This window comes from Pelobates fuscus, chromosome 5 (genome assembly GCF_036172605.1).
Source record: "Pelobates fuscus isolate aPelFus1 chromosome 5, aPelFus1.pri, whole genome shotgun sequence".
Taxonomy (NCBI): Eukaryota; Metazoa; Chordata; class Amphibia; order Anura; family Pelobatidae; genus Pelobates; species Pelobates fuscus.
The window spans coordinates 345,898,827-345,922,121 of NC_086321.1; the positions used below are offsets into that span (position 1 = coordinate 345,898,827).

The following is a 23,295-nucleotide window of genomic DNA, read 5'->3' on the forward strand; positions in this document are numbered from 1 at the left end:
GTCATACCATTTCATAGCAGGGGTGAGCAGCAGTGATAGGCCGAGTGCACGCAGTTGACGCTCTCAACTTATCACTGCCATCCATTGAGGCTCGAGTAAATGCAGAAACTTCAAGCCGAACAGCAGGGAAGGGCCATACTCATGTCCTGGGACTACAGGCACAATTAACCACTTTAATGAGATTCAGTGGTTATGGGGCTTAGAGTATTACATTACTCTAGAAGTTCTTCATACACTTAATTACCCAAATCAAAAAAATAGACATAGGTAAGTAGCCACACATGTAAACTTGCAGTTGGACTATATCCCCAGTGGATCTGGGGTGAGTAGGAATCCTGGAAAGGAGATCTAGAGGTCTTTAGCACTGTCACCGTTGTCCATGAGGGTGCAAGTTGTCTATGCACACTCATCACCCCGCCCCCTCCTCCAGCACTCTAAATCAGACTGCTCTTGTAGCCAATCAGGATGCCCCATTACTTTCAAAAAAGGAGATGATCATCTCTCGTAAAGCCAGACCCTGTAGCAGTTCATATCATAACCAGTGAGAGGGCGCTGGTTTTAGCAGTCTCAACTACAGGAGCACACAGAGGAAACATGTGCCTTTGAAGTATATTCAAAGCCAGTCAGGGGAGAACAAAAAGATCATAGATTTCTAGATTATGGGAAATGTAAAGGCATTATTGTCCCACATCTCAGTCACAATGGATTTGCTCAGCACCTGAATTAATTTACTGATTTTAGTGTGTATATTTTAGTAATCTATTCAGAAAGGGGCAGCTACTTTCCTATCAAGACAGAGAAAGGTATAATAAAATAAAAAAGCCATACATACAGGGAAACAGCGATATTCATTGTTCTAAAAATATAACTAGTTAATTTCTTTACTCCATTAACAGCCCTCACAGAGTTCTCAAAAAACAACAAAGCTTCGCCAGAATAGAAAATAAATAAAAATAAGCAATGTTGTCTCACAGGAAGCTTATATGGCTGCACTTACTCCATCGGGTCTTGTCGAAGGATGCAATTAAACCCCTGCAGTTATATGTTCTAATATTATTTTCATCATTAAAAGTATATTTTACATGTCTACAGTGTCAAAATGTTTAATCCGTCCCTTACCTAGCTTACATAAAACAAAATCACTCCGTTACATAAAATGTAGCAGTCACTTCTATTATGGTTAGTATTTACTAATAACCTACATTTGAACAAATGTCTATTGAAAAGTGTGAATAATGAAACAAAATCTCTTTATCCGGTAGTTCGGCATTTTTATTTTAGCTCCTGGACTAAACTAGATGGTGATGTTATTTCACAATCTTTTATATATATATATATATATATATATATATATATATATATATATATATATATATATATATATATATATATACACACACACTACTAGTAGAGAGCACTCAGGAGTCTTTCAAGGTAAATTTAATCTGTTGCTTTAATGAGCAATTACAAATTCACACAACGTTCCAGTCGACGTTTCAGTCTGTAAAATACTTTTTTCAAAAAGAAACGTCGACTGGGACGTTGTGTGAATCTGTAATTGCTCAATAAAGCAACAGATTAAATTTACCTTGAAAGACTCCTGAGTGCTCTCTACTGGTAACGTGTACAATTTGGTTGGAGACAGCACCGGAGCATTAAAAGACCGGGAGCACTGAGTGCTGGGACCTGTGTATGTGTATATGTATTGTTATAGGTGATTTTCAATGTTTTATCCAAAAATTTAAATTTCATAAAAGTGACAGTTCATGTTTAAAATGAATATCACTTTTTTTAATAAGGATAAAATACATCAAAAACTGTCTATACATTCAAAATCACTGGTGACACGTGACATGTGTGCCTAATTTATGCTTTCAGACATGGCAAAAACAAAATAATCTTCAATTTATTCGGATAAATCTGACTTTCATCCTAGGGTCAAGAAGGAATTTTTGCATAGTTTGTTGAAGAATTGGAAGTACTTCAAAGAGCTTAGGTTTTGTTTCTCCTTCTTTTGGATCAATAGTAAAAACAGATGTGAGAGAGGCTGGACTTGATGAACGCATGTCTCTTTTCGATGTCAAAACATTCCAAACGTCTGGTAAGAGGGAGGGTTCCATGGGAAAGGCACCTAACTCTGTATCTCTTAGTGCAGGAGAGATATGTGTTCCATGGTCTACTCTAGTGGGATCTTCCATTGACCACTATTTTGTACTCTTGCACAATCGCAGGCATACAAAGGCGACTGATTGTATTGATGCTCGACCTCCTTGAATATATTTCAGGGCTAATTAAACATCAAAGCTACACGTGATTTGAAGGGGAATGGTCACTTTCCAGGGGTTTTACTATTGTTATATTTACTTCTATAACAGCTCTCTCTGTTTTTGTTCTATAATTTAGTATGCACTAGTTTATTTTTATTTTTAGGCATGTAGACTGGTTCGGGTAGGCATTAGTGGTTAGTCCACGGTGCCGAGGTAACATAGGGATAGATTCTTTTCAGTAGCCTTTTTTAGTTTATGGTTATTGAGGCTCTGTTCCTCCATCTTCCTCCCTGCGATTTTTACCTTTAGCTATACCTGCCGCTAGTATACACGCTGGGAGTGTGTGGAGCTAGGGGTTCTGACATTTGGATTTTTTTTTTAGACACATTGTGTGTGTCTAGTTGGACCGTAGCTTGTTTGTACAGTTGTATAAGTGTAATTCTCCCTCTACACTAATTTTTTACCCGCTATTCTATCATCCTTAATAGTATTAAAGGTAGGGCATCCTCTCCTTTACATTGTTACTCTCTCCTTAGGGCCTTCATTGGACCAATGTTTGTTTATTTTTTCCTTTCACACTACCTGTGGGTTATCCCCCATCCTCAGTGAGAGTAACAGTAGGGGTGTTTTTAAAGCTAATCCACAAGCTTCTTATCCTTGTCTTTTGGGGCTCCTGGATCAGCTCTTTTTTCCTTATTATTTTGCCTCTTATATTTACTTAGCCTTGTACTCACATACATATCGGTGAGGTGTTTAAATGACTAGGGATCGACCAATATAATTCATCCAGAGCAGATACCAATGCAAATTATCAGTTTCCTTTTGTGTCGATTGCCAACAACTGGTACCAATATTCTGTACATTTCAAATTTTGAATAAGCTACATTATTTCTACACACACCTGCATTAACTGAACAGCTAAGGGTTTAATAATAATTTTTCATTTTATTGTACATATTGAGCAGTAATGTATATGCACTACATATATATATATATGACAAATTGCAGTAAAGCATACATATTTTTAATATGTATAGATTGGATCATCATTATTTTGCTGCAATCTGGGATAGACACTTTTGGAGCAAAATAGACAATTGGACCACTTTTTTTTAATTTTATATCAGGAAACTGTAACAATGCACAAATTGCACATGGATAAAAACTTCAGTGTGTACCTCCGTTATGGACATAAAGCGTGTAAAGTCAAAGTCAGACACCACTGTATGTGGCTGGCTATTTGTAACCATCATCTCTGTGATTGCTCTGTCCAGCAGTAGTGAATTTTCATCAGAAATATGTCTGTTTCTGGACTGTGACTCCGTTGGTTTTGTTTTCTGTTCTGCATTATACAAGCCAACATGATGAATTTTTAGATAGGTTTAAAGAATTCATGTTTTTTGCAGTTGTTGATTCTATTCTTACATAGTTATGCATGTGTTGCACACTGCCTGTCCTGGGAATATTTGGCTAAAATGTTCCCAGACTACACTTTTACTTTTTTTGTGTGCATCCATCCATCTGCATTGGAAGAGGGTAACTGGCTACACTGAGGTTTAGAGTCAGAGAGGGTAACTGTGTATGTCAATCAATATTTATAATAACGGGATTCCAGCATGTACAGTCAGAGCTGTTACTGATCGGGTAAATGCAGTAAGCAGTCACACTCCTATCACTCCCAAGCAGCCAATGCATGCTGGAATCTGTGAGATCCTAGCCTAGAAAGTGCGATGCGGTTACGGATAGGAGTACAGGTTAATGCACATAGCAAAGACATACAGTCCCACACTAGGTCATAGTACCCCAATGCCAAGAAGTCCTGACTCCTAGCACTAATGGGGGTTTATACAAAACAATGGAATACTTCAAGGATTAAGGATGGATATCACAGATTAAAATTATGCTAAAAACTAGTGTTTAATCATCATCATCCCTCGAAAATCACGTACCCCAATAATATATTATTAAATTATTAACATTTAACAGTCAGTATTGTGTCAGTATGATGAACATCAGCAAGTTGGTGATTTAGGGGTGAGTGTGACACTAAGGATGGCAGGGCAGACTAACTAGACATGATTTACTGTGCCCGATGTCCCCAGACTCACTCTTAACTAATGCCTCAAACGCCAATCCATACTCTGCTGCTCTCCTCACAACAGGGAGGGGCGACGCGCAACATGGAGCTACACTTGCTGGCCGCGCAATATAGCGTACTGTGAAGGCAAGTATATTATTGGCAATATCGTTACATTTGGAAATCGATTCAGATTATTCAAAAATGCAGAATATCAGCTACAATAATCGACTAGGTCGATAATCGGTTAATCTCTAAAAAAAAAAAAAAAACACAGCTAACTGTAGAAATCCACACCTCTTTATCCTGCATCTGGGTGCCTCCATCTTAGCTCCCTGTCAATTACTGTTCTAAACTCTGTCATCTGCACCTGGCAGTCTGCATAGTGTGAGCTGGTGTAATAATGCTTGTGCATAGTGTGAGCTGGTGTAATAATGCTTGTGCATAGTGTGAGCTGGTGTAATAATGCTTGTGCATAGTGTGAGCTGGTGTAATAATGCTTGTGCATAGTGTGAGCTGGTGTAATAATGCTTGTGCATAGTGTGAGCTGGTGTAATAATGCTTGTGCATAGTGTGAGCTGGTTTAATAATGCTTGTGCATAGTGTGAGCTGGTTTAATAATGCTTGTGCATAGTGTGAGCTGGTTTAATATTGCTTGTTGGGGACAGTTCCCTGGGAGAACAAGGTTGAGACCACGGGACAGGACCTGAAAATCGGGACAGTCCTTGAAAATCGGGACAGTCCCACTGAAATAGGAATAGTTGGGAGACCTGGTTGTATGTACAGACTGCCGATTTATTAGGTGAGAATTGTACTTTTTTAAGAGATGGAAATAAAACGATCACACTAGTCTATGATTATTAAAAATTTTTGCTTAGTAAATCAATTAAAGGGACATTCCAGACTCAAACCACTTCAGCATGCTGAAATTTACGTGAAGAGTGTTTTTTTTTTTTTTTTGCAAAAAGTGCAGATTTCAAAATAGGTGACACTTTTATAAGTGGTCACATACATGTGGTTATGGTTATTTATAAGTTGGCATATATATATATATAAATACAAATAATAATAATACACTGCCTTGGATTTCATGCATACAACAGGTTATGCTACTTCCTGGTTTGGTTAGCTCAGTGGAGCTAAACAATGCTCAGATAAGCTGCCTTGCAAAGACTTCTCATTGACCTGCAATGGGAAGTCACTGATTGGACAGCCACAGAAATTCTGGGCGGTGTTAGAACGGGAGGGTTTGTAAAGGCTGTAGACAAGAGAACTGCAGGTTTTGCAAGTAGTCTTTAGCTATACCCTCCCTCCACTCCCCCCCAAAAATGCATAATTAAATGCATGCACAGTTTCATTTGGTGTTTATTTTAAACAATGATTTTTAATTATTTTGCATTTAGGCAGTTGCGAATCCCTTTAATAAAATGTATTTTCAAAATCATTTTAGGAATCACTGATATTTTTGTGGTTCAGTTTTCACCCAAACCTGTCTAACCCCTCAACAATTGTATAACTGCTTAACTAACACACACACACACACACACACACACACACACACACACACACACACACACACACACACACACACACACACACACACACACACACACACACACACACACACACACACACACACACACACACACACACACACACACACACACACACACACACACACACACACACACACACACACACACACACACACACACACACACACACACACACTACGATCCCTGAGTTTGCAAGATTCTGCCATAGTTCTTATTGCTGCATTAATCTTTTAATTCTAGCATTTTTCCAACTTATCCAGTTTTGAGATATTTGTGTGTAAATACAGAGAGACTATGCGATCCTATATTATTAGCATTAGGAGTCTTTTTACTCAGCCTTAACTACATGTAATTTGAGTACCATCTCAACAAGTTACAAATGGCAAAGAATCAAGGAGCAGTGGGAGGGGAAAAAAATATTTTGTCTGTGCTATCAGAAAAAAATGTAAAATAGTTATTTTATTTACAAACAGCTTGAAAGTGGGAGGATCACACACCATAATAGACATAGGGGAACACTTACACAAAATACAAATAAAATCTGCACCCATCCATTTTACATCAAATGTGTACCATCGGCTTACCTGCTGCACACCACAAAGACCTTAAAATAACCTATAAATATAGTGTTTCGCCATTTCTCAACCTGCATGTACATGTGCAATATTGGGAACCTCAGAAGAGGGTTATAAGTGAAACACTGGGAGTATTTGGCTGGTAAAACATGGGTACTCGGTTAGAAAACAGAAACAAAGAACTTGATGACAAAACACTTTGGGCAAAAAGCAACAATAAAAAACATGTACATGTCTATATTTAAAGGCCCACTACAGTAAAGTCATCTCAATGAAGTGTACAGTGATCCTGACAATTTAACCATGCAGAGGGAGGAGACACTGAATGTGTGGATGCATTTTAGGCAGCCATGACCCAGGAAGGATCTCTAGCCATCTGTGGAGTGGCCAGTGAAGTTATTACTAGGCTGTAATGTAAACACTGCATTTTCTCCGAAAAGACAGGGTTTACTGCAAAAAGCCTAAAGATAATGATTCTACTCACCAGAACAAATTCAACAAGCTGTAGTTGTTCTGGTGAATATTTTGTCCCTTTATACACTCTTCCTGTGGTTTTTATTCTCTAAAGTTTAAACAACTTGAAATGCTTCCACTGCACTGATCGAATAAGACTTGATCACGTAATGCAGTAGCCTCCATTGGAATGCATGTATTACATACTTTCCAATAGGAGAGCTTGGAGGAGCTTATCAGGTCCATGATTAGAATTGGATTTTCATGGGACACATGGGGGAGTATCTATATAGTACCAGGAACACTGAAGCTTTAGTGGTCCTTTAAGTCAGAATGTACCAACTGACAAAACGTGTCCGCTGAAATAATGGTTGAAATAACAGACAGCTACTTGGAGCCTTTTGCTACTTCAAGTTATCTGATAAACATATAATTCTTAACATAAACTGCTGATTTTCTGCTCATGTTGTGAATATTATTTAGGTTTTTTTTCCCAAGATCTCAAATATACTTACTGAGCATTTTAGAAATGCAAACTAATACCAATTCTCGTCACATAGACAAAAAAGTAATACACTGAAAATTAGAGCCTGCTATGTTTCTAAAAGTAAATAAGAGAGACCAGTGCAGTGACAAAATATAGGTCAGTAGAATTTACCCTTTTACTTAACAATGGGGTTCCTTTAAAAACAGTATGTGTCACTATTCACTATTCATGCTAAAAAAATATTTTGGTATCATCAGACAGAATACTCTAGGTCAGGGGTAGGCAACCTTCGGCACTCCAGATGTTGTGGACTACATCCCCCATAATGCTCTTACATCCACAACGCTGGCAAAGCAATATGGAAGGTGTATTCCAAAACATCTGGAGTGTCAAAGGTTGCCTATGCCTGCTCTAGGTATTTCAAGCAGCAAGTCTAATCAGCGCACTTTGGATTACAGATACTGAAAATTTCACAAACTGCAAAGTTCACAATTAAATGCAGTGCGTTTAACAAAATACACTTGAATATGCTGCGGCGCAAGCAAACACCGACATTTGCAAAGCTACAGAATGTAACATATTAAGCACAAAGCATTCATTGTCAGCAGTATAAATCTCTTTATGACAGAAATTGCAAAACACAAGCTTTAACCCAAAACAATGATATAAATATGTCAACCTAAATCTCTGTGACTGCCGCTATAATGCTTTGTGAGTGGACTAAAAGCAAAAATTCAGCTTCACGGACACACTCATGACTGCCAGGCACATGTTGGGAATACCCTCAGTAAATTATAACGGTGGGTATAGTTTGGATCTCATCTTGGGGATGGATAGAAGAGTTTACCTATGAACTATGCCATAATCAAAATGCATGCAACATGAACAGAATGTCAGAAACCAGGCAAGGAATCTTGTATTTCAAAACAAACGTCATTGTCTCTACCTGCACAAAGGACGCTTCCTTACCTGCATATTGCTTTTAATTTTTCTATTATGTTACAGCTACTAATAGGATATGACCCAATAAACTCAATTTGGAAAAAAGGGCATGCAATATGCATAAAGTACATCATCATAATGCTGATGGCTCTAGCCTTTAAACATTTACAGTGTTAAAAAGGGTTGCGATTTAGAAGGGAGAAATTGTGACTTATGGACAGCATGGCTATTTTACATAGACTGAGCATTTTCATGTAAATAAATTACATCTTGCTTCGTCCTTAAAAAAAAAAAAAAAAAGTGCTGGAGTAGCAGTTAAGGTTCCCCGGCCCCAGAGTTAAAAGGTCTTGCAGCACCTGACCCAACCTCTATGGCGGTGAAGATCCAATCCAGGAGAATATTGCGCATGCGTGGAAAAACACCACTCTGCACAAACCAGCATCTCCTCAGAGATACATTGAATCAATGTCTATGCAGAGGGTGCAGAGACAGGAAGCACATCTACCTGCCGTCTGAGTGACTGCCACTAGCGGTACTATAAGGCATAAAGCATATTTTATTTCCTGTAAAGGCAGTGTTTACATTGACAAGCCTGCATGGACCGGCTACAGACTAGATGGGCCGAACAGTTCTCATCTGCCGTCACATTCTAGGTTTCTATCAGAATGACTGGTATTACTACCTAAAGATCTCAAAATGCAATATTCAACAAGATGCTAGTTAGTAGTTATATATCTATATATAGATCCAACAACTTACTGATAAGGTGGTTTGACCAGGATTCAACCTTGGGCTTCACAGCTCTAAGGCAATGACGTTACCCCTGCTCTAACCAGCTGATACAGTGTTAATCTGATCACATGGATTTTATTACATTTCAATACAGCTCGGCAGTGGATATATATATGGCTAAGAACAATGTACCTTTTCTGTTCTATTGGTCCATTCACTTATTAGGCTCGCCAGGTTTCCCTTATGTAATCTATAGATTAGACCCTATAATAACTTAAAAATGTACTGATGCAAACTTACTATTAAACCCCCCCTCCCCCCCCCCCCCCCCCCGCCAACCCAAAAAATACAAAAATATTTAAATTGGAGATTGAGAGAAAGCAAGAAAAGATCCCACATAAGAGATATCCCACACTACTAATTTAAACTGTTCATTAAATTATAGAATAGACAAATTGGTAGACATTACAAAATTGCAATTCTGCAAATATTATACATGGTATAATAAGAAAAACAAAGCTCGGTACTGCAGAGATCATAGAACAAATCCCAAAATGAAGAATTACTAGTAAACAAATTAATGCTATGCATAGATATGAAATTCCAACACAAAATATTAATTGCAATATATAAATGTATGGTCATAGCTCCTGTGGGATAATAAATAAACTTTTTTTTTTTTTTTTTTAAATCAATGGTCATGTTATGTGCCTACTAGAAGTCTGAGTGGCCAATCTTTGAATCACATTGCACAGCCTAATCCATTTGAGATCACATGTAGTATAATTACACAAGTTTGAATAGTGAAATGGAATGAACCAAGGCTGTAAGTCTTAGAGGAGAAATCTTTTCAAATAATATATTGAAAAGGCTTATTCAAATGTAACAAAAATAAAATATATTCAATAAGAAGAAGTAACAATATATATCAATACACACAATATTAGGCAAATTATACAAGCCATGAGTGAACAGATATATACATTGTTAATGAAACCCAAGACAAATGCTGCATTATAATGAGTGACGGCCTGAATCACTTATTCAATATGTGTTAAAGAATACAGCAGTATCAAACTGCAAATAATATAATAGAATTTAAAATAGAGAGAAAAAGATCTGGGAGGGAAAGGGGGAAGAAATCTTCTATAAGAGGAGTTACTAAAACTCTGCTGATATATCAGAGATTTATTCCAACAGGTCAGAGCGTTACTGGTTTCTTACTCATTCTCAGCCGAGCACTTCACTAAATCAAATCTTGGCAAATCCTAGGAGCCAAATATCTTAAAGGGATCCTATAGTGCCAGGAAAACAAACCCGGAGGGTTGGAGGGCCCCCTTGGCTCGCGCTGAAGGGGCTAAAACCCCATAGGTCATCCAGTGGCGGGCTCACTCGGCGATGGTGACCTCTCCTCCCTTGCTGATGTCAGCTCCCGAGTGGAGCCGAATGTGCATGCAAACCCATCCATAGGAAAGAGTTATTCAATGCTTTCCTATGGGGATCTTATTTGACGTTGGACTCTGTGAGGACGTCCAGTGTCGAATAAGTGCAATTTATTCGGTGTAGATTGCGGAAGCGCCTCTAGTGGTTGTCAGGGAGACCGCCACTAGAGGCTGGATTAACTCTCAATGTAAGCATAGCAGTTGTGTTTTCAGCTGCAGGGTTAAAACTAGGGGGGCCAGGCACCCAGACCACTTAATTGAGCTGAAGTGGTCAGGGTGCCTATAGAAGTCCTTTAATTGCTGCTTCTAATTTTTTATATATTTTAATTAAATTAATAATAAAGTCTATGGCTGTACCAAGCTCTCAGTGTCACAAGTGCTTTAGAACTTGAAAACGTATTTGGAGATATACATACATACATACATACATACATACATACATATACATACACACGAGTCTTAATATCCATGGCGCGTTCTAATGATCTCCCATAACATGATAACCATGCACAGACAGCACAGTCATCAGGCATAGAAGACCGCCAACTTACCCCACTATCTCCCATAACTCTCTGCCAACCAAATCTTCAAGCCCTGACTCTTTCCTAGTTTCCTATTCTGTAGCCTCGCAGGACACTACCCTCAAAAAGTAGTTTGTGTAAAGAACAGTCCAGGCCACCACAGAATGTAATAACTCTGGCAGCCTTTAGCAGTAAAGATGTATGGTCTCAAGCAACATTCTAGCAACTGGCACAATCAAGCGGTGTGTGCGACTAGACAGACTGCTTAGAAAAATACATTTGTCTTTCCCCTAGAGCCATGCAGCATTTCATGAGCGATGCGCTATGCTTACTTTCTAATATGCTTTTGATATCCTCACTGACAAACTCACAGGAAGTGAAGAATAGCCTTATTCATTTTTATTAATTTAGACTAGAGCCGTTTTGGAATAGATAGTGTAATGTTTCCTTTTTCTGCTTTTTAATGTAGTAGTCATGGCAGACACAAAATACACAAAATGTTTTTTAAAAACGCAAAACAAGATACAAACATAAAATATTACATTATTAACAAGCTATCTTACCATTAACAAGTACTGAAAAAAATTGGAAATATATAGAAGGCAGTTGTGCTAGGTGACCAGGAAATCTTGCATATTACAAAGTTTTTTTTCATAGCCATAAAAAGTAAATTTAGAGGTGAAACCTAAAATTTTAAATGCGTGCCCATAAGCCATAATCTTACCCTTTTTGGTATGATTTATTCATTCTAAAAAAAGTTAATGAGTTACAATGGTGGGATATACTAATCCCATTCTACCATGTAAATTAACTTATATGGAACTGTGCTGATGGAAACAGACCATTAAAAAGAATAAAAGGTTAAAAAAAAAGTGTGAGCTGAGCAAGGAGAGGGATCAGCAATGACTCTAGATAACATACAGACAGGCCATCAGAAACAAAGGGGGGATAGAGTGGAGAACGAATGCATTCTGATTGACACAACAACACTAGCTACATGTTCAATCAATATTCTGGAGACAATGTCAAACAAAAGATTCTAAAAATACAACAAGGGGGCAAAAGCGAGACAGAAAATGTCAGAAAGGGAGAACGCAAAAGGGAGCACAGAATGAAGGGATAAGATAAGACATTCTTACCAGTGAGGACAGCTTTAGCAGAAGGGTCAGCGAGGTCCAGGGCTGATTTTCCATCGGTGTTTCGGATGCTGGGGTCTGCACCGTGCTGCAGCAATACTGTACAAGGAAAACAGAGACAACGTCGGATCTCAGGAAAGCACAGGTTATTCACAGCTGAGACTTTCCTCGCCATACTGTTACAATGAATATTCATCTCCCCCTTTATTCTGTTTAATAAGAATCACGGCAGCAATGGATTCCCAAGCATAAATAAAAGAGGGCAAAAAAAATAAATTCAAAAAAAGAAAAGCCCCACGCAAGTTGACTACTTGAGGTATGTGACAGCCACGTGACTCTGCATCACGAATATGAAATATACCAATCCTTATATACAGAGTTCCTCTTCGTCCCTCTCCCTCCCTCTGTTTTCTTTAAGCTACTGTAACGGAGAAGCAGTGAGCACACTGGCTCATGCTGACACGCAAGCTGCATCTGCTGCTGCCCCATCCAAAACGACTTGTACTGCTGGCAGTCGTGCCTGCCGTCTTCACAAATAAATGCTGAAATAATGTAGTAAACAGTGCAGGTTGAAGAAAAATAAATAAATAAGGAATAAAATCACTGCGTACATCGAAGATCTCGTAGTTCTAGACAAAGGTTTGAGAATCTGGAAAATGTAAAAAGGAATGGGCGATTAAGACTTGCTGTGGAGAGCATAGTGCATTATTAATACTAAACTCCTACATGTTTTCCTACATGTGTAACAATTTCCACTAAATGGAAACCTGCATTGAAGCATGTATAGAAACATATATATAATATGGAAAGATAAAACCAAGACCGTTCTCTCTCTTTTACAGGTTTTACTCTATTTAGTCAATGTCAATCAGAAGGTGCATGAATTATCTCAAGACAAAAACTAGTTCCCTTAACAAAAACAAAACAAAATACTGAGCATGTGCAAGTGTCTCCACTTATTTTCTACAGGAAAACCCTACGCGAGTGGTGGACATACTAAATAATGATTAATATACTCATCAGCAAAAGAAAAAAAAAGTCAGGTTAAAAGAAAGAGGTAATTCTCCACACCAGATTTACATCTCTCCGACTATTTTTTTCCTTTCCTTTACTCTTTATTCAATACATCAAAAGCTGATGAAGATGCCAACATCATATAAAAATGAAACTTAAACGATCGCAGCCCCTACACATTAACCAGCATGCAAACAAGCTTCTCTACATCCAACATGTCAATAATGGAATTGGATCGGGATGTAAATTTGAATTGAATTTAAGTGAGCTTCACAAATTGCTTGAAAGAACAGTCCACATATCACAACCCCTAAGATCCTTGTAGCTATGGTTCAAAGACTGTTTTCTTTATCCTTTCAATCTAGTTGTATTTGCTACAGAGTTTGGAAGAAGCATGAAACCCCCTGATGAAAAAAATATCTCCCGCAGACACCAAAGACCAAATATACCTTGCAATTGCATACAACAAGTGACTTGCATGAGTTCTCATTACTTTTTAGGAGAGTCTACCAATCTAACAGAACTTAATCAAGTTCTGAGACCCAGACAAATTAGCTGAATTCAGGGAAACAATCCCCTGCTGATAAAATGGCGAATTACAAATTTTCCGTCGTGCCTCTTTAAGTGAAGGAAAAGCAAGACGGAAAACCTCCGTCATGCGTCCTTAAGGGATTAAACCACCATTTAAAAAGCAACACATTTTTTTTTCCACCCTCTGAGCAATTGATTTTCACACAGAGAAAGACCACTTAGAGCAATACTGTCAAATTCTAATTTGCATGTATAGCATAAATGTAATCCTGCCCTCGTCTCTGGCACATACTTCCAGAGAAAAAGGACAATCACGATTTATTGCCTTCACACCAGTATTAAATATCCAGGTAGAGCCCTCAGAGCACAATACTGCAGCTGAACAAACTTTTGTTGATTAGATTTTTAAAAAAAAAAATGTGATTTACTGATTACGTTTTGATTAAATAATTAATTAGTTCTGTACAAACAAAAGAATTACCGTACTCGCTATCTGCAAAGATGCAGCTCATTTCTGAACAGAAAACCGCCTCTGACAAACGAAAACAGCAATTCTTAGAAGGGTAAATTCTACAGCACCTCCTAGTTGCTAAGCATTGCTAACTGGTTAATTTACTTTTATTTAACCCATTAAAGGGACAATCCACTGCCAATCCTACATTTTAAAAAAAATCAGTTTAGCAGATCTACCCCAATTTAAAACATACATGCTTTTATTGTGTGTTTTTTTCATGGGGGTTTATCCAAAAACAGATTGCAAAAGTTGCAGATCTCTTGTCTGGACTGGGAAAGAAGAGAAGGCTTTGCAAAAGCTGCAGACGTTCTGTGGCTGTCCAATCACAGACTTGCTCAATGAGAAGTCATTACAAGGCAGGTGATCTGGACAATCGCCTGCCTCTTGAGTTTAGCTCCACTAAATTAAAATACCAGGAAGTAACAGGATTGATTGATTAACAAGGAGTTTGTGAAGTGAAGCGCCTTATGTATGTGAAGTGGTCCTTTAAAGGGATACTACAGTGCCAGGAATACAAAGCAGTATTCCTGGCTCTATAGCTCCTTCTGTCTCCCCACTCCCCAATAAATAAAAAGAGTTAAAAGCCCTTTACTTATCCTAGTATTTTTTACTCTTTAATTGCAAATAAAAATGATCACAAAATAGAATATTTTATCAACCCTGAATATAAAAATACTTTATTAGTTTTGTAAATATATTTTAGCAGTTAATGATAACCCTATATACCAATCCTATGCTTACACTAACCGCACATTTACCCTAACCTTACACTATCCCTAAAACACCATTAACCATTACCCTACACCAGTGATGGCGAACCAGTGGCACGCCAAGCCCTCTCTGTGGGCACACAGCCACAGGCGCCTACTTTGCTTTTGTGTTGGGAGGACCTGAAGGCAGGGGGAGGGATCTGGGAAGCAGCTCTCCTGTCTTCCTGCGAGCAGGCTGTGTGGAGCGTTGCCGCACGTTCCCATGGCAACTCTACACACAGCATTGCGCAGGAGGACAGGAGAGCTGCAGCCAGACACATATTTACCAGGGAGGGAGAGAGGGAGAGAGAGACACACACAGTGCACCGATCCATCGCGGGGATTTGAATTGATTTAAAGGGATACTGTAGTGCCAGGAATACCAAGCTGTATTCCTGGCACTATCGCTCCCCCTGCCTCTTCCCAACCTGGTAAATAAAGGGTTAAAACCCCTTTATTTAATTACCGTTTCCCAGAGCCGATGTCCCTCGCCTCCGCCAACCTCCCCCATTCCGCGACGAGCTGTGTTTAATGCAGATGAGCAGCAAATGCCGCGTGTGCATTTGACCTCCCCATAGGAAAGTATTGAATCAATGCTGTCCTATGGGGGAAAAATCTGACGCTGTAGGTCATCAGGCAGAGTGTGAGGACTTCCAGCGTCAAATACCGGGTCCGTTTCAATTCAGGAAGCCCTCTAGTGGCTGTCTGGTAGACAGCCATGGAGGGCAGACTTAGAGCTGCAATGTAAACATTGCAGCAGTATCTATGGAAAAAGGGACATTGTACCGAGACCACTTCAATTAGCTGAAGTGGTCTGGGTGCCTACAGTGTCCCTTTAAAAGCTTGTACTTATTTGAGTGCTACAAACAGCTCACCTGTCGGTCTAAAGCCACTAAATATGGCCCCAGCTGACAGAGGGGAGTCCAAGATATCAATTGATACTTCTCTGTCTCTCTGCTGTGAGCAGAGATTTTACCAAGTTCACACCAAAACGTTAGAAGGCTCCATGCAGTCGTAATGGTGTTAAAACCCACTCTGTGGCGAATATAAAGAATATACACTATACAAAATTCGACTCTCCTTACCTGCTTGTAGGCAGAGTAGGTAACACAAATTTATCTTATTGCATTCCTGCTTGGTTTTAAAAAATGAAAAGAAAAAGCACAAACTATTTTCATTCATTCTTGTCAAAGAAAGGCATTTGACATTAGTGGAAATTGGCATCTGCTCAACGTATTGCTAACTTGACAAAAGGGAGAAGAATAATAAGTGTGTTGCTAGCAGAAAAGAATCGGCATTGGTATTTGTTCTAATTACACACATTAAAATAGGAAAGGAAAGTCAATGATCATTTCAGGGCCTCATAAAACAAGAAAGAAAAAGAATGCACTAAGCAAAACTCACAAGCCATATCTCCTATCAAGTGGGCGGTCAATGAGATGCACTGAAGGACTAGAAAGTCCAAAATACACTAGTTTTAGGTTACAAATAGTGCAATGGTGATCGTACCTTTGGAGGCAAAAGGTCCTCTAGTCTAGCAAAGATTTGTGGCTTTAGACCCAAAGGAAAACTTATTTCTGTATACTAGAGTAATGGGAGAAGGGAGGACAGGTGAGATCTCTATCTGGTCTTGTCCCAAATCTGTAGGGAATTAAATGATGTTGGATAGTTAGATTTGAAGATAGACTGCAGCAGGTTAAAAGCAGTTGGACTCCAAATGAGCCCACCATCAGTATGGATTTTTTTTTTTGCTTTTGTGGCCACAAATAAAATTGTCAGAATGTTTTTGGAATGGTTTTAATCCTGATATGTTAAATGCAATATAGAATTCCTTTCCACTGTCAATGCATAATTGTATCATTGTGTCCGGTTTCCAGCTTGAACATAAAGGGATTCAATAGTGTAAGGAATGCAAAGTTTCCTCTAGCCCTCTCTAACCCTTGTAACATTTACCCGATGTCCCTCGGCGCTGGGTCCTACAGGAAACTCTCCCTGTAGGCCCAGCATTGTAAATACAGGAAATGTTTACACTACTGCCTATCACTCAGACAACCACTAGAGGGAAGAAATGGAGGTGGTCCCGCTCTGCCTGGTGATACAGAACGTTCCTCATAGGAATGCAATCGGTCAATACAGCTCCATGAGGAGAGGCTGACTGGCATAGGTTGGCATGACAATTGCCAGGTACGTGCACTAGCTCTTCAGTGCTGATGACAAAGAGGGACACTCTTAACCCCTAAAGCCCTTTTAGGTATTTGACGTGTTCCCTTTAAGTGTGAATTGTCAGGAATTTGTAACGGTTTGCTAATTTTAGGCCAAAAGAGCCCAAATGACAAAAAAAAACCTAAGTTTGCCTATAATTTGGTATTCATTTTGAACTCTGGACAAAATCACACTTTAGTAAATAACCCTGTATGTGTTTGGTCTTCTAAAGAGAGTTTTAAAGCTACCTTTCAATTAGAGGCATTCATTCAATCTTTGAAAGATCAATGATGGGATTCCTCATGCTCTTCATAAAGACACAAAAACTCTTCCTACAGAGATTCATTGAGTTATCTCTATGAGGAGATGCTGACTGCTGCACAGTCACAGTAGCCCTTTAATGCCATCCTTTGGGAACGCTGTGGTTGGCTGAGATTGTTGTCACTGATTATGAGCCGGTGTGGAGAGGCCGCCAAAGAGAAAATGGCATTGCAGGGGATATAAGTGGAATGGAACTCCTTTATTACACTTTTTTTTTTTCTCGGAGCAGGAGTACTCTATGTTAGAAATACCTGTTTGAGGAAAAAAAAAAACACCCAGAGTTTTAAACCGACTAACTTGGCTTCCATATCAAAAAGGGTCATTGGGAATCTCAAACATAAGGATGTATTATAAAGCTACAGCACTCACACACGGCATCATGGTCATGACAGTTCCAGAAATCCCTTTGGTTGCCTCTGGAAGATGATTGTGTATACCCAAATAAGATAGAGCATTTGCTTTGGATGATTTCCAGCCCCCGCAAGTATAACCAATCGATCTTAAGCTCTAAATTTCTACTTAACAGTTGGAAGAGATGGGCGCAGAGGCTGCTGTGGCCTGTGGCGTCCAGGGCTCCTGTGCAGTCTCTAATAACCATTTTGCACGATCTTACACTCAGCAGTTGGGTCAGAGGGGGAGTGTCTAACTTGCAGTCACTATAGGTGTAAAATCATTCATGGTGTTGCAGGAGGAATACCCTCTCCCAATGTGTGAAATCTTTACATAATTAAGAATAAATACATCTTAGCTAATCTCCATGTACAAATAGGAGAGGATACCCAACTAATAACCTTTGGACAATGTTGCATAGGCAAACGTCCACCCATCAAATTACTATCCATTTGCTACAACGCCCTCATCAATGATGAAGCTGCGGATAAACTTCCATATATGGACCAATGGGGGAGGGATCTAGGCACCTCTTTTCCCCTGCCAATGTGGCTGCAGGCCATTCAGACAACCAAGGCCTCCTCTAGTAATCTAGCACACTGGGAATCATATTGCAAGACTCTGATGAGATGGTACTGGGTTCCTTCCAGGCTAGCCAAATTCTATGCTGGAGTCTCCCCCCTGTGCTGGAGATGTCAGCAATCACCGGGCACACTAAAACATTTTCTGGGACTGCCCTAAACGGAAGGCCTTTTGGCTCCAGTTGCAATCGGCCATATATAAGCTTACTCAGACCCAACTTCCTTCTCCTGCATATCGCCCCATAAAATCATCATCATACATATCCTACTGGCAGCATTATAGCACGTTAGTGGAGGAAGGACCTAATCCCATCTTTGCAGGAGATATGGAATAGGGTGGAGACAGGGTATCAATATGAAACCATGGTCAAAAGGATGCAGGGCAAAGAGAGAGTCCACTCCATACATTGGAAGTGTTGGCAGGGCTGTGAAAGTCTCCAACTACCCAGGTACTTAGGTGATCACAATTTATTCTCCCTTACAACCTCCTCAAATATAAAATCTCTTCAAGCCTTGAAATAAATCTCTTTAAGCTGGTCAACTAACCCCTTACATGAATAGTAATTGTGAAGGAGGCATCACTGCAAGAGCAGTTACTACTACAAAAAGTTAACCAACAAACTGATACGTAATTCCTTCCCCCCCCCACCATCTTCCCATTCCTAACTTTACCCAACATCCTCTCACCTAATCCTCAGCACGTGCATCACAAGTCCCAAGTTTTTTCCTTTATCTTGAAATGTATTTATTTTTTTAAAATTGTAAAATAATATCTTAAAACTGAAACCTGTATTATGTCATACTGAGTAACCACATTAAATGTTTAATAGTACCTCTCTGCAATGTCATATCACTTGAGAAATGTTGAAGTTCCATAACAAGCTGTATATGTATGTGGAAAAACAGCAGCCTCCTTGGCTATGTAAATGTGATGTACTAATGTTATATGTGTTTCTGAAAAAAAAAAAACTTAATAAAAAGATATTAAAAAAAAGAGAAAAAAAAGAGAAAAAAAAGAAATACCTGTTTGTATTTCTAACGTTAATGTTCCTTTAAGTTGGGTTCCTCAGAAGAGTCTGTACTGACATTTATGAAGTCAACATGGAACTTCTACACTGTCAATAGTATACAGTCAGTTAAGAAACGTACATAAAGGAAATTAGGACAGCAAAAGAAAGGAGAAGGTAGGAAGGGAATCCCCCACCCTCACAAGTGATGCAGCTGAAATCCATCTAGCACCGCATTGATAAACTGTCATACCTCGAACAGATAATTATATAGTTGGGTACATGAAATTGTATGAAACCGTTGGAGGCACAGTTTTAAAATGATCCATGGAAAGGAAACATCCAACACCTTTGAAAGTTGAATAATAAATATGCCAAGGTGTCTGAAAAGGAATCCCAATTAACTTGGCTATGACAAAGACAGGCTAAACTAACGCACATGTCAATTAAGGGAAACTGATGGCTAATATTGTTCCGAGATCAGGTTGTTAGTGGTTAGCAGCAGGTAAACCGTCACAAAAGATAATGTATCAGACATTAGAAAAACATAACATTCAAAATGATCAGAGGTAACAAATTCTGCTCGCCAAAAAGCCCATTGACTTCAATTTACTCATTTTAGCAAATCAGCCCCAAATGCCTTCTATATCACTCATGGTAAAAACTACAATAGTCGTTAATTTTAATGAAGAATGTCGTTAATTATACAGGTTTGGGCTACATGTCCTAAGTAAGAAAAAAACAGTATAGAGCACTGAAGGATTAATTCCTTCTGACACACACGCACACTCCACTTTAAATATATAAAGCATAGGTATCACACTACACTCACCGTTTGCCAAATAGTATTAAATCTAGAACAACAATCTATTTGGGTATTCAAAGTTGATCATCATACAAAAAGCATCGGATTGGAGAATTCCGGCACTGGCTGCACATGTTTTGTTTGTCCTTAACGCGCTTGAGTGCTCTCATATAGATTATTTTAGTCGTTTTTTTTTTTTTTTAACATATAGCAATAAGGGAATACACATATTAAAATGAGAATGTCAATCAAAACTAGATTCTGCATAAAAACAAAACTGTGCAATGTTTCTGGGTTAGTGTAAAGATCTTTTTTTATTTTAGAAGTGTGCGAATTTATGCTAGTTTATATCATCCATTGGAGCAGAGATGGCTTCTACAGCTTTAATAGAAGTGTGAAAACAGTGCTCGGTAAACTGATAGCACCCATGACGAAACCGTCCTTTTAGTTGGCAGTTTTATTTATTTGATGAACGGAACTGATCCCCAGTGCCGTACCTTATACTGATCCCCTGTGCCGTACTACATATCTCATACTCCTGATGGGCAAGGGGGTTATGGTTAGAATTTTTTCTCCCATTTGCTAGGATTTGCCGACAGATTTTACCAACTTCCTACAGGAGTTTGGAAATTGTTTTTACAAATCTATTCGTCCAAGGGATTAGAGCGGCAGCCCAATCTACTTGTCCATTATAACAATCTACTCCAAACACAAATTATTTCAGATTGGTGCACCTGCCTAGAGCCCTGGACATTGGCATGATTACTCTCAATTGTTTTGTGAACTAAATTTGAATGTAAAACTGAATTTTAACCTAATTGTTAAACGAATGTTACAATACATGTATGCCTATGAAATGTCAACCAGCTGAAAGCTTTCTACAAGCCTGTGTGCTGTTCTGCCTTTACCAAACAAATTACAACCTTAACATACAAACAATAACATTTCTGAATACCTGCTAGTTATAATGTTTTTGTACCTGGTGGTCTAAATTGTACCTCCAGCAACTCCCAATTGCCCCCACGAGGTTCTGGCACTCAGTGAGTCACAGCGCACGTTGGGAATCACAGCAGCTGCACTCTGACTCATCAGTGAGCGCAGGATCTAGAGGGAGCAATTGCTGAGGACTGTGACCTGCCGCAGGCACAAACATCACGCTCCCTACTGAGACACTGTTCTCCCAGGATCCTTAGAAGAAGCCCTGCCGCAGGCCAAAAAAACACTGTCTACCCAGCACCTAGACCTGCAAGTCCTTGCCAATAAGAAATCCCTGTTCCTGCAAATCTGTAAGGTTTGAAGAAAGCAGCAAACCTTACAGATTTGCAGCAAACACAGGAACTTATTTATATGCAATGCCGAGGATTTAAAAGTTCATTTAGATTAGAAATGGGCAACCTTCAGAATTCCAAATGATATGGACTACAAAGAGCACTATGGGAGATGTAGTATATAATATCAGGAGGCGCAATGGTTGCCTACCCCTGATTTAGATTGTTACGTCCATCCCATACTACAGTGCACAAAAAAAAGTTTCAAAATGTTAAAGCGGCACAGTGGCACTAAATTTACCTTTCTCTTATGGTTCCCTCTTCTCTTCCTCTCTTAGAATCGTTTTTTCTTTTCATTATTTATGATCTGGTCTTCTTTAAAACATAAGACAAAGTAGGGACTAATTTGTCCTATTTATTTTTCCTATGCTTGACCTTCTTTGACAGAGAAAGTACACACCATTCTTCTTGACAAAGAAACTCTAGCGTAGGAAAAACTTTGTCTTATGTTTTAAAGAAAACTAGATCTGATAGCAAAAAAAGAAGAATAGATTCTGAGAGAGGAAGAGAGCAAACAGGAGAAAGGTAAGCTCGGCACGACAGTGCTGCTTTAACCAAATTCTAATCCAACGGGTTCCTAGTCACAAAAGAAACAATAGCCCCCACAAACATGGGTAATCCTAAAATAAGTCACAGAGAAAAACGGAAAAATGAAAAAAGTGCACTTTTATTTGTAGAAAAATATATGTAGACTATAAGTACCGGTACATGGCATCAAACTGTCATGGCAGCCCTCATAATTACTGCAGGTTGAACTACTTAAGAGTTAACGGAGTACCACAGACAGTATACTTCAACATTTACAAAGATAAAAGAAATGGTACATACTAAATCCCTAACAAGTGCTACATAATTAGAAAAAAAATGTCCTCAGCAGTTCTTAAACAAGTAGTGATTACTGATTATGGTTTGCTGCCGATTAAATCTTAATTTGTAAATAGAAAATAGAGAACTGATTAAAAAGTCAGAAATAATCAGCAAGGGCAGCAAGCATATCAGCAGAAAAATTAAATCAATGGCAAAGAGCCACTTCTGTTTATTTGAGAAGCACATGCAAACTTTAACAACTATAGGGAAGGAGATGAATATCGACTAAATTAAAATGTTGAATATGTATGTGTGCACACATTATATATTTATGTATATATACACACACACTGATCAGCCACAGCATTAAAGCCACTGAAAGGTGAAATGAATAACATTAATTATATTGTTACAATGGCACCCATCAGTTCTTGAATTTGTATGTGGTGGAAGCAAGGAAACGGATCTAAGAGACTTTGAGAAGGGCCAAATAGCGATGCTAAGATAACTTGGTCAGAGCATCTCGAAAACGGCAAGTCTTGTGGGGTGTTCCCAGTATGCAGTATTTAGTCTCTACCAAAACTGGTGCAAGGAAGGACAACCGGTGAACTGGTGTCAGGGTCATGGGCACCCAAGGCTCACTGATGAACGTGGGGAGTGAAGGATAGTCAGTTTCATCCGATCACACAGAAGAGCTACTGTAGCACAATTTGCTTTAACATAGTCCTGGCCATGACTAAAAGGTTTTTAGAACCCACAGTGCATCACAGTTTAAATATGCAGCCCCATACACAGCAGAGTGCCATGATGACCCCTTCCACCACCAAAAGCACCTTCAATGGGGATGAGTGTTTCATA

General features: G+C 38.9%; 1 protein-coding gene across 4 annotated transcripts in view; it reads right to left on the minus strand.

Annotated features, from left to right (window-relative positions):
• The window catches only part of TNKS (tankyrase), a 215,470-nt gene that overhangs the window by 139,156 nt on the left and 53,019 nt on the right, over window positions 1-23,295 (minus strand). For all 4 annotated transcript variants that reach the window (XM_063455837.1, XM_063455835.1, XM_063455836.1 and 1 more), the window contains exon 3: window positions 12,192-12,287. In XM_063455837.1, the coding sequence (XP_063311907.1) occupies window positions 12,192-12,287 (96 nt within the window). The remainder of the gene's footprint in view (window positions 1-12,191; window positions 12,288-23,295) is intronic.